Source organism: Ciona robusta, chromosome 4 (genome assembly GCF_009617815.1).
Source record: "Ciona robusta chromosome 4, ASM961781v2".
Taxonomy (NCBI): Eukaryota; Metazoa; Chordata; class Ascidiacea; order Phlebobranchia; family Cionidae; genus Ciona; species Ciona robusta.
Window position 1 is genome coordinate 4154037 of NC_143238.1, and position 15112 is coordinate 4169148.

The window sequence follows — 15112 nt, forward strand, 5'->3', positions numbered from 1 at the left end:
CGAACTTTAAGACACTGGTGATACTATAGCAAAAAAAGATGATACTGTGCCAAACCCGGCGGGCATAAAATATAACAGCACACCATAACGTGTATGTGAAGCTTTTGTTTATAGAGCATGGTTTGTATTACTGTTTTGTTTAGGTTAAAATAATACCAACGAAAATTTAAATTTACTTTTTCGTTCGTCGCAGACATCACATTATTAATTTTTTTGGTCGTTATTAAATTTTAAGTTTTCATAACAAACAATGCTGAGAACTTCTGTAGTCAGTGGGGGAAGATGGGACACTTGCGCGCATTGCCACGAATTAGTACCATCACTAATAACTCCTCGCGCGGTGGTATACCACGAATTAGTACCATCATTTTTTTTATTAATTAACAACAATTTAAGGAAATACATCAAAACACACGAGGAGTTATTAGTGATCCGCACAACAGGTATAATTTTACAAATTCGAAAACACACAGGGTAAGACGAGACAGTTTAAAATCTTTCTTGATTTTGATTAATAAGTGTATTTATTATTAGGAATACACGTAAATAACATGTTACCAACATTGGATAATTCTATGATAATTGGTTTTGTTTGATCGATAATGAATATTGTTCACAATCTTTCGGTTTCATCTGACTTCTTTATTTCACCGACACCAATATTTTTTCCGGTTTCATGAATTTATTAGCAAGACTATTTTACAACAACAACAAAAATCCTATTTTTTCACACATATAATATATTATCAGTAGTGTGAAAAATATTTGGTGAAATGATTTTGAGTGCAAATGAAACAGCAAGAACAACATTTTTTTAACAAGGTATTTAAAATACATTATATGGATAAATGGTATTGATATGAGTAGTTTTAACAAATCTGGTTTATCATTAGGTGTGTATTGAAAATTACCATTACACAAGTGTTTAATCAAATATGCATTGTGTGTTGCATTTCAAAATAATTTACAGTCTTTCTCTTTGCTATTAGGTAAGAAATACTCACATAACATGATAAAAATCCTTATTGTGAAGTTATCACTATTGTTACAACATAGAATACATAGAATATTTTTTTTGGAAAAAATTGATAGGTGTTTAAACGCAACGTTTAGAATGTGTGTTTGATACAATTGGATGTTAAAGGAATATGAAAACTCTGACATGAATCTTATGTCATATTAATTACTTCAGTGTAGGACCTCATTATGTCTATCGACGAAGGACAGAATAGAATATATTTAGAAGGGACACAGTTTTCAAAAGTTTTTTGAACACCTGATTTATTGGGAACATATAATAGTGATAAACATTCAGGTTATATAAAGTTAAAACACAACAACAACAAGATTTATAAGCGCAGGACGGGCATAATATCATGATGTGACATTATATACAAGGTGTAGGAAAATAAGTTTTTAAAGCAATGGATTTAACTTTTAATGGTGTAAAAGCGTTATTTTTTAAACATTGTTAACGGATCATTAAAGTGTTGACGGTAAAACGAATCTAAGATAGGTCAAAACATATATACGATATTGTTTAACAAGGTCGTAATAAATAATAATTAGAAAAGAATTTTAATTCTAGATTACCACAAGTGGAAAGTGCTGCTTGCCACTGATTTAGCTAAACAAATTTGAAGACTTAATTTTAGTAAAGTGATCGTAACATGTGTAGACCACAACACAGTGAAACTTGTTACATTACAGCGACGTCAATTTATATGGTGCAGGGTGGGCATGAATATTCCGACAAATTTTGCATTTTTTTTGCAGCAACTGTTGGATTTCCAATTGTATAAGTAACTTAACATTTAAAAATTATTTTTAAAATTATAAATCTACTGTTTCATTGACTCAACCCGTGGTGTTTTAATAATTTGACGCCAATGTATATCAAAATCACTTAATCCCCGCCACCCCATGAGGTTTCCCTTGCACATTTCCACATTGCGTCAATTAGTCTGAAAAATCCGGTGTCCTTTGGTTTTTCGAGGCCTCTCATGAGCCTTCTCTTCATTACAGCAACAAACTCTTTATTACTGAGAGATCCATTTCCATCCTCATCGAAAGCAGTGAAAACAACATCGATGGTTTGGCCTGTGAGTTCCTGCTTTGCCACTGTCCGGGCAACCTGGGTCAATTATAAATTGTAAATAAATTTGGATTTTTAACACAAACATGAAGCCCATATGTAAGTTATAAATAGATGGGCTCATTAATGTTTTAAAATAAATCAGAAAAACCTCTTTTTTTCCTATTTTTTAAATTTAATTTAAATTATTTAAATTAAAAACTAGAGTCACAGTCAAATTTGAAAAATCAGAAACTAGAGGCACAATCAAATAAGGAATAGGAAATATTTATTAAAAAGGACAACCAAGTCTTATAAATAGTGTAATATATTAATACATATATATTTTGCCTAAAATGGCATCATCAGTCTCTAATAGCATTACAAAAGCCCTTTGTTTGCAGACTAGGAATGTAACATTTTAACGATGTTACACCCCATTTTATTTAAAAATAAAAAAAGTTACATAGTTTTTAATTTCGTAATTCGTATTATTCAAATTAAAAATCTACCGAAAGCCATAATTGAATTAGATTTGTTTTATATTTGTATCCTATTCTACACGAATAAATACCTGCTTCATTGTAGCTTTGTCCACATCAGCTCCAACCACATGATAGAAATCAAATGCAACATCAACGTCGTTGATATGTTTTAAGAATAAAAAGAAAGCTTTCGTTTCTTGAAACGAAATTCCTCTGCTTTTTTCACCTGAATATTCTTTACGAATTCTCTGGATAAAAAAGTTAACATATAGAACAGACAATAAATGTCAACTGATTTGGTTGTTTTCTGATAATAGGTTACTGTTTTTAGAATATAATTTTGTGTGTTCGGTTTTTTTTTCATACTAAAACAGTACCCTGAAAAAGTTATACAAAATTTGCAAAGATTAAAAAAATAAGAAATATTAACTAACTAACATACTGTTGTACCATTCAGACCCACATTAATCCATATGTATTACCTAAGAATGTACCATAAGAATAAATGCGAAAATATAACAAAGCCAAAAGCATTAAGAAAAGAACAACCATGTGTCCATATACATCAAGTTCACCAACCTTAAGGATTGCTTTCTGTTTCTTCTCACTTAACCCAGAATAAGTGAGCAACATCTTCACAAACTTAACCTCTTTGATTGCACCAGTGTTATCTGGATCAAACTTGTTAAACTCAAGACGGAGAATGTCAGCCTGGGACAAAAAAAAATGTTAAATATTTTAGGCCTAAACATTGAATGCCAAAAATTAAAGAAAACTTCGCCAAAACATTCTGCACTTCCAAAAAAATTAAATGTTTTTAAATGTAAAACTAAACTGCTTGAAAAAAGGGAAATCTGCGCATTCAGATTAAGTAGCAGTATTGTTTTAATAAAAATATAGACTTTATTGTGTAGAATTGTAGATCAGGTCTAGGGTCTACTAGGATTTAAACCCATTAGGCATTATATTTCGATAAAAATGTAATTTAAGTCATTATGGTAAATGACTACTTTATTCCATATTTAAAGTTAATTAAGAACATCATATTTGAACCAAGTGAAACAAAACCAAAAAATACCAAAGGTTTTTGATGACAGAATAAACTTAGACCACGTTCTAATCTAATACAATCTAAAAATATTTAAATTAAAAAAGGTTTCGAATAATCAGTGAGTGCATTATGAATAATTAATGGAATGAATATTATAACTTTTTCACATGGACGTACAAGTGTATCCAGAATAATTGATTGTGTTAATCAATTAATGTGTAATATATAATAAGAAACAGAAATGTGATGCAGTTGGTACTGTGGGGTGAGGCATCTGTAAATAACATTGAACATACAAGCTAGATATTGATGGAGATCTTAAAGTGGAAAGTTTTAAAATTAGACATGTCACATTACAAAATTTGCAAAAATCTTTGACTAGACAGGTTCTTTGAGAGAAAATCCAAAAGCTTGCTTTGTAGGTATTGTCAATGGGGTGTCTGGCTGTTTAAAAAAGTTTAAGAAACCCAGGGCCATCGTTAATTTAGTCCTCTGCCAGTTTACCAAACAAACTGGTGAGGTTTTTCCAAGGTTTATAAATACTTTATATATGGGTGATATTTTCAAGGACCTAGGATTAGGAACAGATTATACCCCAGGACCATGTTCTCTGAAATACATTACAGACCTAAATCAAGTCCAACAAATTGTATAATAGAAAACATATATATTTCTCCGTAACTGCATCATTCGTCTTTTATTTGTATACATTTACCTAACACCCTGAACCACAAGAACTAGAATACAACAGTCTCGAGAATCAAATACCTGAAGTTTTTCCTGAAACTCAACAAACTTTTGCACCGTTAGTTTACGTTCACGTCCAGTTGGACCAAAGAAATAAGATGTAATTGCCGAGTTCGATTCCTTGAATGTTTTCACCACATTTCCTGTGAGATTAAAATAAATAGAAGTAAAACAATTACTATTTTACCAGAGGTCAGGTAGTGGAAACTCATGACTTGTCAGGCAGATGTTGCTGTTTTGCTAACTACATCTGGCTCGCAGGTAAATCTAAGTAGGATTTCTTCGAACATTGTAACGAATAAAATTTGATTCATATTTTAACTTAAAAATAGATATATAACAGTAACAATGTATTAAAACAACCCATTTGAAAAAAAAATCGTAGTTGGAAATGCAAGGTTTTATTTTAGTCGCGTGACTTATTTACACCAGTCTGTAAAAAAATGGTGTGAACGTCAAAATGACGTCTTACAAATTAAATCTGCTAGAACACCTAAGTTGATTTTACTCTGAATAAATAAATAAATAGATGAAACAACTATTTAGTATTTACTAAGAAAATGAATTGCGTGTTATATAGTAGGGTGTGGAAAGATGTGCACCTCTTCATTCTAATTTATCAGACCATTTTGTAGTAAACAAAATAAATTCAAAGAATTATAAACCAGATCTTCCCATAGGCTGTTGTTAATTGTTTAAAACACAACGAGGATATTTGGTGACTATGTGCCAAATGTGTCCCATCTTACCTCACACTCACAGTACGTCAGTACTGTATATATATAAATGGTATAGAAGAGATAGTTATATAAATATTTAATTTCCTTTGGGTTAACATGAATTCTACTAGCACAGTGGGGAAAAAAATGAAATAAGTTTTACTTAGTATGGTGTGGGATACAATATAAGCACATTGGGGATATTACAACAATGTAATCTTGTGACGCGACATACTGATCATTGCTGTTAATTATAATAAATGAACATAGCTCATAGCCAGACACCCAGACATGACGCATGACAGTTGTTGGCTACAAAACATTAAACTAACACAGCTGCATAACACAGGTAATGCATTTACATTTTGCAGCAACAGGGTTAAATTACAAACACTTTAAAGTTTCCTGTATAAAGTTTTACTTATGATAGTATAACACTGTGTGGTTTCCACATGTCGGCTCGTACTCTTGTAAATAATTAGTTAAAATTATTAAAATCTGACAATCTGTACATCTATGTTATAAATATTTCATAACTGTTTCAGTTTTGTATATTCTACCAGAGTAACCAATTAAGCAATTACTATGTCAAAATTAAAATACACTAATTAAACCATGCTACAGAAGTGTGTACTAAGTTAGTTGAACCAATATTTTGCAAAAAGCGTAACAAATATGAACGTAATAAACATTTGATAAAGAAACAGTATTATCCAGGCCTGATTTAAAGAGTCTTGTTGTATGGTTTCAAAACATGCCCCACAATTTTTTTTTTAGTTTAATTAAAAAATGTTTTCCAAAAAGGTCACAGAAAGCACCAAAATCAAGTGTGTTTTCTAATTTCTGTTCAATTGTGTGTCGATGTGTGGGTTCCGGTTTACCTGTATTCTTGTGGTCTCTGTGTCGCATACCAACAGAGGTTTGAGACCTTGCAGTGTTTGTAACTTGTTGGAATTCATTTATATCTACTTCACCATCTCCATTCAGGTCAAACATTCGAAACGCGATTTCAAAGTTGCGTTGTGGGGTTGACAATACCTGGGACACAAGGCAAGTTAATTTAAACTTACAATTGTAAAATGCAGCAACTAAACTTTAAATGTAGTAAAGTGAAAAAAGATAAGAGAAAAATTTGACCTTGGAATTGGCATTTAGATTACTATATTTGTCTATATCTAGTCATCTACATAACCCACAGAAAATTAACATTTTTATCTACATAAAACACAACATACAGTGAGTAGGAAAATGTAATCACTGAAGCTGATGAAACCACATTCTCCCAATGCAGCAAATATCGAATCTTTTGGTAAATTTAAACTTTTTGCCTTCAGAGGGGCAGCAGCTGAACCATCTGGGTTGGAGGTGATTCTTTTAACCTGAAATACAAAGGCACAAGGTTTCTAACTGTCTGTAGGAATAAATTAAAGAAACCTAAAGAACACTTTTAAACAGTGACCAAAAATGAGAAATAAAATGTCCAGTTACATGGTCAGAAACAACTATCGTACCACCAACACCAAGCAAAACTCAATAACTCTTTTTTCCACTAAAGATTTTAACAATTTTTAGCTTTCCTGAAGATTTTGACAATTTATACTAACCACCACCAATCTAAAATGGTTGGAAACCACGTTTCTAAAAGCTAGTAACAAACCTATTCAACCAAACAGTACACATTTTACCTTGAATTTGTCAAGACCCAGATTTTCTGGTTGTTTTTCCCCAGGAGTTATCGATCTTAAGAAATCCTCAGGTGTCATGTATATTTCACTGTCACCATTTTCGTGGATTATTTTGTAAGTTGCGAAGTAGCGGAATATTTTATCTGGTGTAGAGTATGCACGTATCCGGTTCTCGTATTCAATAAATCTTCGGTCCTGAAACAGAGCTGTTAAAGAAGTTACAGGAAAAGACTCAACAGTCAACACAGTGGCAACCATTTAACAAGTATAAACATGACAAATGCAGAAGATTATAACGGAAGGTTACTTGAATATACAGAAACTCTATCGTTTAATAAGTAATTAATATTTTGAGTTTTAGGACTACAATTTTCATGCAACTATTTAAACACTTTTCCTTAAAATTATACATTTAATAAGGTTTCAATGTTTCTAAACATGTGTCTGGTGACTTACTGGTCTGATGTTATTACTTTGAATTAAGTAATAACACCTGACAGAAAGACAAGAGCGAACTTTAAGAGCTGTGTTTTGCCCAACTACACCTTGTATAAGCAACTCCTCTAGTAATTAGATAACTGGACAAACCTTGAATCCAATTCTTGTTTTCTTTCTTTCTTCTTGTTCTTTTGACACAGGTTCCACAGAAGTTTCACTTGTATACGACATATCAGGGCTTTCTGTCATTGCAGCTTTACAGTAAGCTACTTGGGGAAAATGCCGCCATTGAAATGAATGAGCTCCAATCTCTTTATTAGCATCATATAGTAATACAGGTGAAGTCGCAGTGTTTGTACGTTGTGATGAACTGTTTCGATACAGAATAAAGGAGCCTGTCGCAGCTCCTACAGCAAACAGAGCTTTACTATTCATATTTCTGGTCAATTTAACATTTTAATAACATCCACAACAAAACCTGCGTTTAAAACATTTTAACTTATCTGGCAGTATAAAATGGAAGGGTGAAGTTATTTAAGGTTGAAAACAACTTGTTCTTAACAACAACTTGTTCTTTAAAAAAGTCTGCCACACAAAATGTGGCCACACAAAATCAAAGTTACTCAAGTTAGTTTTAAAAAAGCTTGTTCACAAAAACAGTGGCTGCAAAAAAATACTACGAACCATTATATAAAGCAACACATCTCAACCACACAAAATCGTTGCAACATTAAACATATGTTGTTAAGTTAATGCTGATTTTAACATTCAAACAAAAGACTGAATATAGGCACAGATAAAAAAAAAGAAAAAAAGACAGCAAAAACCATAAGGAACAACCCATAAATTTAACTTGTTTCACCTAATAGTTCTAAAACAGTTGCATAGAACATAAAGGTATAATATCTCTATGAACCCATTTTATAGTACAACAGCTTCAAAGCTTTATGCTGAAAATAAACCTTAGTTCGGTTTTTGTTGAAATTAAAAGTTATATGATGCTTAGACAACAACAGAATTTTTATGTTTAGTACAAGTCTTTGCGTAGAGTCATCTTTTGAGAGAATTTAATCAATTCTATAAAGATCAACCTCAAAAATTAAAGTAGAATTAGGTGGAATTTTTGCCTCGGGTTTACCAGCTTTACCATAAGCCCACTCAGGCTCAATGGTAATCTCCGCCTTCTCACCAACGCTCATAGTAAGCAAAGCTTCATCCCAACCTTTAATCACATTCTCTTTCCCAACTTTAAATACCAACGGCATGTTTTTCTTTTTCTTTGATCCAGGTTGCAGACTATCAAATACAGTTCCATTTTCAAGCTTACCAACATAGTAACAGCTTACTTTATCACCACGTTTCGGAAAATTAACTTTATCTCCTTTTTTTATAACAGTTTTCTTAAACTTTGGAGGTCCAACATCTTCTTCTTCCTTCTTTTTTGTTTGCTTGACTTGCATTGCACCAACTTTAGCGGTAACTTCCACTACTGTATCGTACTCCGAGCCTTTGAATGCTTTGTTTTCAAACAACTTTAGATAAGCTTCAGCAAGATGATCTTTCTTAGAAGTTTTCACGACATTTTTTAAACTACCCTGAAGTTTTTCTTCAGCAAGAAACCTCGGTGCAGCATTTTCTTGCAGGAACTGAACAATCTCTTTCTTACCAACTGTGTCGGAAAGCAAAGCTGCCTTGTCCCATTGCTGCTCAACTGTAGTAGTGGCAGCCATTATGTTAATTTTCACGTTTCTAATTACACAAGCTTAAAAGTGTTTGCTCTGATTGACCTGATGAATTATTTATTGAAATTAAAATAAGCTGGAAAAACACTTAAACCAAAAAACCTCTCAATCAATATATTGATTTATCTAGACAGTTTAGCTTACATACCTTACTACACAGTGCACAAATAACAATTTTAATTGGCTCCACTCTTTTTAAATGCTAAGGTAAGCAGGTAAAGTTAGACACATACTTATTATGTAAAATAAACCTAATTTAGATTCTAATGTTTACTAATTAATGCATTGGTGATAAATGTTAGGTAGGATTACCTATTTTGTTGCCCCCTGTTTGGTGCCAAAAATACAAAATGGATTAATACAAAAGCTATATATTATTACCGTGCCCAAATAAAAACTAAACGTTTAACATGAAATTGCAACATTAAATGTAATTTTTTGCTCAGATGTGCAAATTTTTTACCCATATTTTTTATGGATTATTATGCCAACATTCTTTACGAACAACATGTGGCTAGAAACTTCTTCAAAATTGCAAACATTTGGCTTTCAGTGATTTTTTATTTGTCACAACCCGCTGGCTTATCAACATTATACACACCAATTGGAAGTTTCAAATTATATGTTAAGATATTTACTGCAGATTCAGCACACATCATATGCATAGCTTCAATTTTAATGTGCGACAGTATTATTTAGCTTTAGTACATGTGTGTTTCAATATTTTAGCATGATATATCAAAGTTTAAACTTTCTGAACCAAAATTAAATACATACTAATAAAATTTGCAACATAAGGTTTAGAGACTAATGTAACAATCTAATTACAAGCAAAATAACCGTTACATTTTAACTTGCAAAAGCAACAGAACACTTACTGCAAACTTCGTACACCGCAAGGAAAGAACGCCAATAGCAAAATCAGCGGTATGGTCGGTTTGCAGCAATGTTGTGAAATGTGTTTATGGCTGCTTTTAACGATATAAGAGTGTTTGAAAAAAAGAAAATAAGCATTAATGAATCGTAAGTAATAACTTTATTGCAATTAATGTAATATTTGTTATGTACAACTGGTTTACACTTTTACGGAACTCCACAAAACAGATCGTTTATATAACGGAAAACCAAATCCGTAAACGCCATTACTGAACCAAATTTGTATTGGACCGCGCCATTATTGGTCTATTTTTATCAACTCTGGTGTGTTCCTTGTCTATAAATTGCAAACACTAAATTAGATTAACTTTAAACTAATTTTAATTTTAAGCCCATAAAGAAAATATTAAAACTTATAGAGTAAATTAAATTTATTGCCGAAACCACATAACACATAAAAGTTTATGTACATTGGTTGGGCCCATTGTATACACACATTCTTGCGCCATATATAATAAGTATGTTATCAGGATGGTGTTTGCCGTTACTGCAGTACCGCAAACAAATAAACGTTTTGCATTTAAAAAAGTTGCTACAGGCGTGTTATTATGATAGGCGCAAGTCTGCGATTAGATAAGCACATAGATTAGAAAAGGTATTCCGATATTATTCGTCGTATAGTATACGTAAAAGAATTATAACATAAAGATATATATTCACATATTCTTTGTAACGTAACATATTATTTAAATATTTTTGGTGCTAATGAAGAATCCTCCCCCACCTTATTTGCTAACCCCTATAACCACTAACCACCAACCTCTAACACTTTCCACCAGCCTATTCTTCTATGTAACGAAGGATTCTTCACTAGTTCTAGTGCCATATCTTTTGTCATATATTAATATATAAAATTAACATATAACACATGCGATATTACATAAATGAATAAAAACATAGTTTCTTATAGATATAGCTAAGATACATTATGGATATAGCAAAGGGGTCTCCGCATTTTACAAACACTGTTCCAACTTTTTTACTTAAATTAATAAACTTACTGCAAGAACCTGATTATAAGGAATATGTGTCTTGGAATGAAGATGGCACAGCATTCACTGTACATGATCAAGGAAACTTTGCTAAACATGTATTACCTGTGTATTTTAAACACAACAAATTCGCAAGCTTTGTACGCCAGCTAAATATGTATGGGTTTCGGAAAGTAAGCACAGTCATGCATGGGGGCATTGCTTCCTTGCACGACACTGCTATACAATTCCATCACCCCTTGTTCATTCGTGGGGAAGAGTCACTACTGCCCTATATTAAGAGAAAAGTAAATCAAGGTGGTGGTAAGCTATTCACTGAAGAAATATCACAAGTTTTGGACAATGTTCAAGACATCAAAGACACGCAAAATGGTATTTCAAACACTTTATCGTCATTAAAGAGAGAGAATGAAGATCTATGGAGAGAGGTTGTATCTCTTCGGCAAAAACACTCACACCAACAAAAAGTTGTTAATCGTCTCATACAGTTCCTCGTCAGTCTTGTGCAACATCATGGAATGGGAATGAAAAGACGAATGCCTCTCATGATTGACGATGCCAGTGAATCCTCACAGCCAAACAAACTTGCTCGAACTGATGACGGAAACAGCGTCAACTTGAACAGCACAGCTGTAGCTGGTAATCCAAACATAATGTTCCGAACAAACGAAAATACTCCTGATGAAGATGGCCCTTTAATCACTGAACTCCTAACCCAAAAACCTGAATCAGGGGACGTCCTTTCAGATGTAAACGACAGCAATATGCTAAATGCTACAGACAATGATGATTTTGATATATCTGAACTAATTCAAGTGAACAGCCCTCTTAATAGGCCTGCTGACAGTGAGAAACAAACACCCAGCACAACAAGTGTCAATGAAACAACTAGTGACTCTGCTGCAAACTATTTTACCACGATTCCAACGAATGAGGAGTCCGGACTCAGTTATCTAATGGGAACATCTAACACCCCTAATGCTACTAAAGAAGAAAATAAAACAGCTCCTACTCCTTTAAATAAAGAAAACAACCAACAAGTTGCCATTCCTGTGAAATTCCCAACCAGTCTTTCCTCTAAATCACTTCTAGATAATTCTGCAATTCCTGACCCCGATCACTTGAACTCAAGTATGGATATGATTCAAAATAACCTCAAGGACATTCAGAGGCGGTTAAGCAACAATGAACAGGTTGAACTGGACTATGATATCATACAAGAACTCTTTAATAACTCTGTTGATATCACACCCAATCCTGCTAATTTATTTGAGCCATCTCCAGACCTAATAACACCTGAAACTGAGAATAATAATAAAAGTGCTCTTGTTCAGTACAACAATGGAACACCAGGTGTTGCAGACAGTAACCCAGACACAATTCAATTTTCCGCTGAAACTATTGGAGATATTCTAGACATGTTAAAGGAATAAGAACCACATATTCACTGTTAACCAGAATTATTCTTTCCTGCTGTGTTAAGTGTGTTCTTTTTCTGTTCTGTTTGCTTTAATTTCAAATGTTCCATAGTTTTTTGTATAAAAAGTACTTACCAAACCTAAAGTCGTTAAATGTAATTTATATCCAGTTAAAGATCCCATATTATTTTGTAAAAAAATCTTTGTAGTTGAAGTTCAAACTTTTTCTTAATTGCATGGCTACAGACCTAACAATTTGTTTGTGCATGCACATTTTTACTTGACATGTGTCTTATGTTTCTGACATGTCAATTATGTATATATATATTAAACTGCACCAGAAAAAAATGCTTATTATTTAGAGGAACATCCTGTACGATAGAAGCTAAAACAAAATAATTGGCAACTCATAAGATATAAGCTAATGTAACTGCCAAAAAATGTATTATTAAAAATAAAAGCCTCAATGGGTTTCATCATACATTGTTAAAGCAGACCCTTGACTGTTAGAGAGGCTCTAGTTTTATCCTGAATTTAAAGTAGGTAGACACTAGACAGCAGCATTTTGTTTTATTTGCACACCTGCAAACTGTTTTTCAAAGTTCTCCGAACATAAAATATACCAGCAATCAGTTTTCATTTCCTCTTCTCATAAATGTCTTTGTTTTCCCAGTGGAACTCTGATTTCCGTGGATAATGGGCAACTTTTTCTACCACCTGCATTTCTTTGATGTCTTCATGTAATTGGGATATTTTTTCTTCACTTAATGTTTCAATATCCAAGTACCTTGGAACAAAGATATTAAACATCAAACAAAATGCAGCAGGTTTAACCCTGCAATTTACTTTGCTGTAATTCTTGTAAATTCAACTATACATTTGCAACAGGTGTTGAGGTTATTAAAATTGTCAACTTTTATGTAGGTCTGGTATGACACATTGACACCAAGTACTAAGTAAATGGTGTGCAATAACCTACAGCTCGCCCGCATTTTCTTAGAAATATTAGAAACCAGATAGTGTAATGTTTAAAAGTAAAAACAAAGTCTCTGGAATCTGTTTAAACTGCAAATAATGTAATTAAAACAGTGAATTGTACAATAATGATGTCTATAACAATAACATTAAACGCTTACAAAGTCACAATAACACTGTCACGTTGACAAACGGTTTATAATTTAAAAACTTTATTACAGCCTACTGTAATGAAACTACATTCTAGTTTTATTAAACAAACAATATCCTACTTATCCCTTTCCACTCTGAGGCCAGTCAAAGGATCCACAATTGAACCAGCACAGTAAACAATACTTTCAATCTTATGAGTTTCAACATGACGAATAGGTTTGTCCAGTTTACGAAGTAAAACTATGTCACCAACTTTTGCTTTATCACTGGGGTCGTGACTCTCCAGTGTTTCAGCTTCAGGGAAAAACTGAAAATGATGATGTGAATTATAACAAAATGCAGGAAATGTCAAATTGTTTATTTTACTTGTGCCACACAAGTCTATTTTACGTTCAGGTAACAAAAATAGCTGTGTAGAATCAAGGGTTGAGTTTTAATAGGACTTATTTTTATAGGAAGGTAGAATGTTAAAGGAGATTTTTTGGACATGTCACCTGTTGAGAAAGTGGGGACACTGTGTTTCCAGTATGCAGATTGTGGCAGTTCCTGACGAGATCTAGCGCATGCAAGACGGTTATTTTTCGCGTGCTATCAAAAATTAGTATGCAAAGCAGTAAGCATGTACATTTCCAAGCCACATTAGAAAATCCTACTTAATTTAATACGTATTTTTTCATTGTTGACTAAATTGGCGTTCCTGGGACAAATTATAGTGTACATCACCAAAAGTTTGTAAAAAATCTCTTGTGCACCTGCCACTCTCAGCATAATGGATTTGTGTCAACAATCTATTTTTGTTCTAAACAAGTAGTTACCTAATCTGTTGACCTAATTAACTCCTGAGTATTACCTATGCGTTGAACAACTTAGCTTCAAAATTAAACAAAAATTAGTTCTGTTCTATACAAATACAACAATCAAAACACAAATATTGAATAAAGTTCTAAAAAAAATACATCACCTAATATCTATGATCATCCATACATGAGAAACAAATTATATACTTACTAAATTCATATATGGGTTGAATCTGTTCAGTTGAACCACCACCTTAGCACGATTGGTAAAATCTTTTGCGACCACTTTTCCAAGCGCCATTGACATAGAAAGAAATTTTGATTTATCCATGGTATTTCAGATAAGAGGAACAAGATTTATTACATCACAGTCACCACAAAATTGGTGCGAATTTAAGACACGCTTGCGTAAACTATCTCATTATTTGCAACCGGTATGAGAATCTGACATTTGACATATATATGGTTTAAGTTAAGTTATAAAAACTATCACAACTAAATATAACATCTCATAGTTTATATTAGTTAAATAAATTATTTGATAAAAACATTTTCGCAATTCAAATAATGGTTAAGAAAATGTCTGAAGCCAAATGCAACCTGCTTAACTTTCCTTTAGTAATTCTATTTATAATTATACTGTCCAATTAAATGTAAATTAAAATGTATCTTCATTTGGCACTAGTGAAGAATCCTCGGGTATGTACAGACTAAGTTAGTAGCAACTGAAGAGTGTTAGAGGTTGGTAGTTATAAGTTACTAAGTTAGTATATATTAGTTACTACGTTCATCAGTTCATCTAAGTGGTTAGCATATAACACAAGGGAGGGGGATACTTCACTAGTACCCTTTATTTAAAAGCTTTCAGGTGTGTAGTAAAAATATGCTAAAACTAGAGAT

The 15112-nt window shown here is 32.6% G+C and overlaps 4 protein-coding genes across 4 annotated transcripts; 1 reads left to right on the forward strand and 3 right to left on the reverse strand.

The window, feature by feature from the left end:
• Positions 1-662: 662 nt before the first annotated feature.
• On the reverse strand, positions 663-7635 carry LOC149736820 (calcium uptake protein 1, mitochondrial-like). The gene is made up of 8 exons (XM_089876581.1): positions 7350-7635; positions 6762-6956; positions 6312-6455; positions 5958-6114; positions 4379-4500; positions 3139-3270; positions 2649-2807; positions 663-2134 (listed from the first exon to the last, which is right to left on the reverse strand). Exons 1-8 carry the CDS (start codon positions 7632-7634, stop codon positions 1907-1909), a joined length of 1422 nt encoding a protein of 473 aa, XP_089732707.1. The 5' UTR covers position 7635; the 3' UTR covers positions 663-1906.
• Positions 7636-7677: 42 nt separating this feature from the next.
• On the reverse strand, positions 7678-9044 carry LOC149736821 (peptidyl-prolyl cis-trans isomerase FKBP3-like). The gene has a single exon (XM_089876604.1). It carries the CDS (start codon positions 8927-8929, stop codon positions 8267-8269), a length of 663 nt encoding a protein of 220 aa, XP_089732730.1. The 5' UTR covers positions 8930-9044; the 3' UTR covers positions 7678-8266.
• A 1146-nt stretch (positions 9045-10190) lies between these two features.
• On the forward strand, positions 10191-12553 carry LOC149736822 (heat shock factor protein 1-like). The gene has a single exon (XM_089876580.1). The coding sequence runs from the start codon at positions 10806-10808 to the stop codon at positions 12300-12302; it is 1497 nt and encodes a 498-aa protein (XP_089732706.1). The 5' UTR covers positions 10191-10805; the 3' UTR covers positions 12303-12553.
• A 289-nt stretch (positions 12554-12842) lies between these two features.
• Positions 12843-14689, reverse strand: LOC149736823 (small ribosomal subunit protein uS17m-like). Its single transcript, XM_089876613.1, has 3 exons — positions 14424-14689; positions 13535-13722; positions 12843-13074 (listed from the first exon to the last, which is right to left on the reverse strand). Exons 1-3 carry the CDS (start codon positions 14541-14543, stop codon positions 12924-12926), a joined length of 459 nt encoding a protein of 152 aa, XP_089732739.1. The 5' UTR covers positions 14544-14689; the 3' UTR covers positions 12843-12923.
• Positions 14690-15112: the final 423 nt, after the last annotated feature.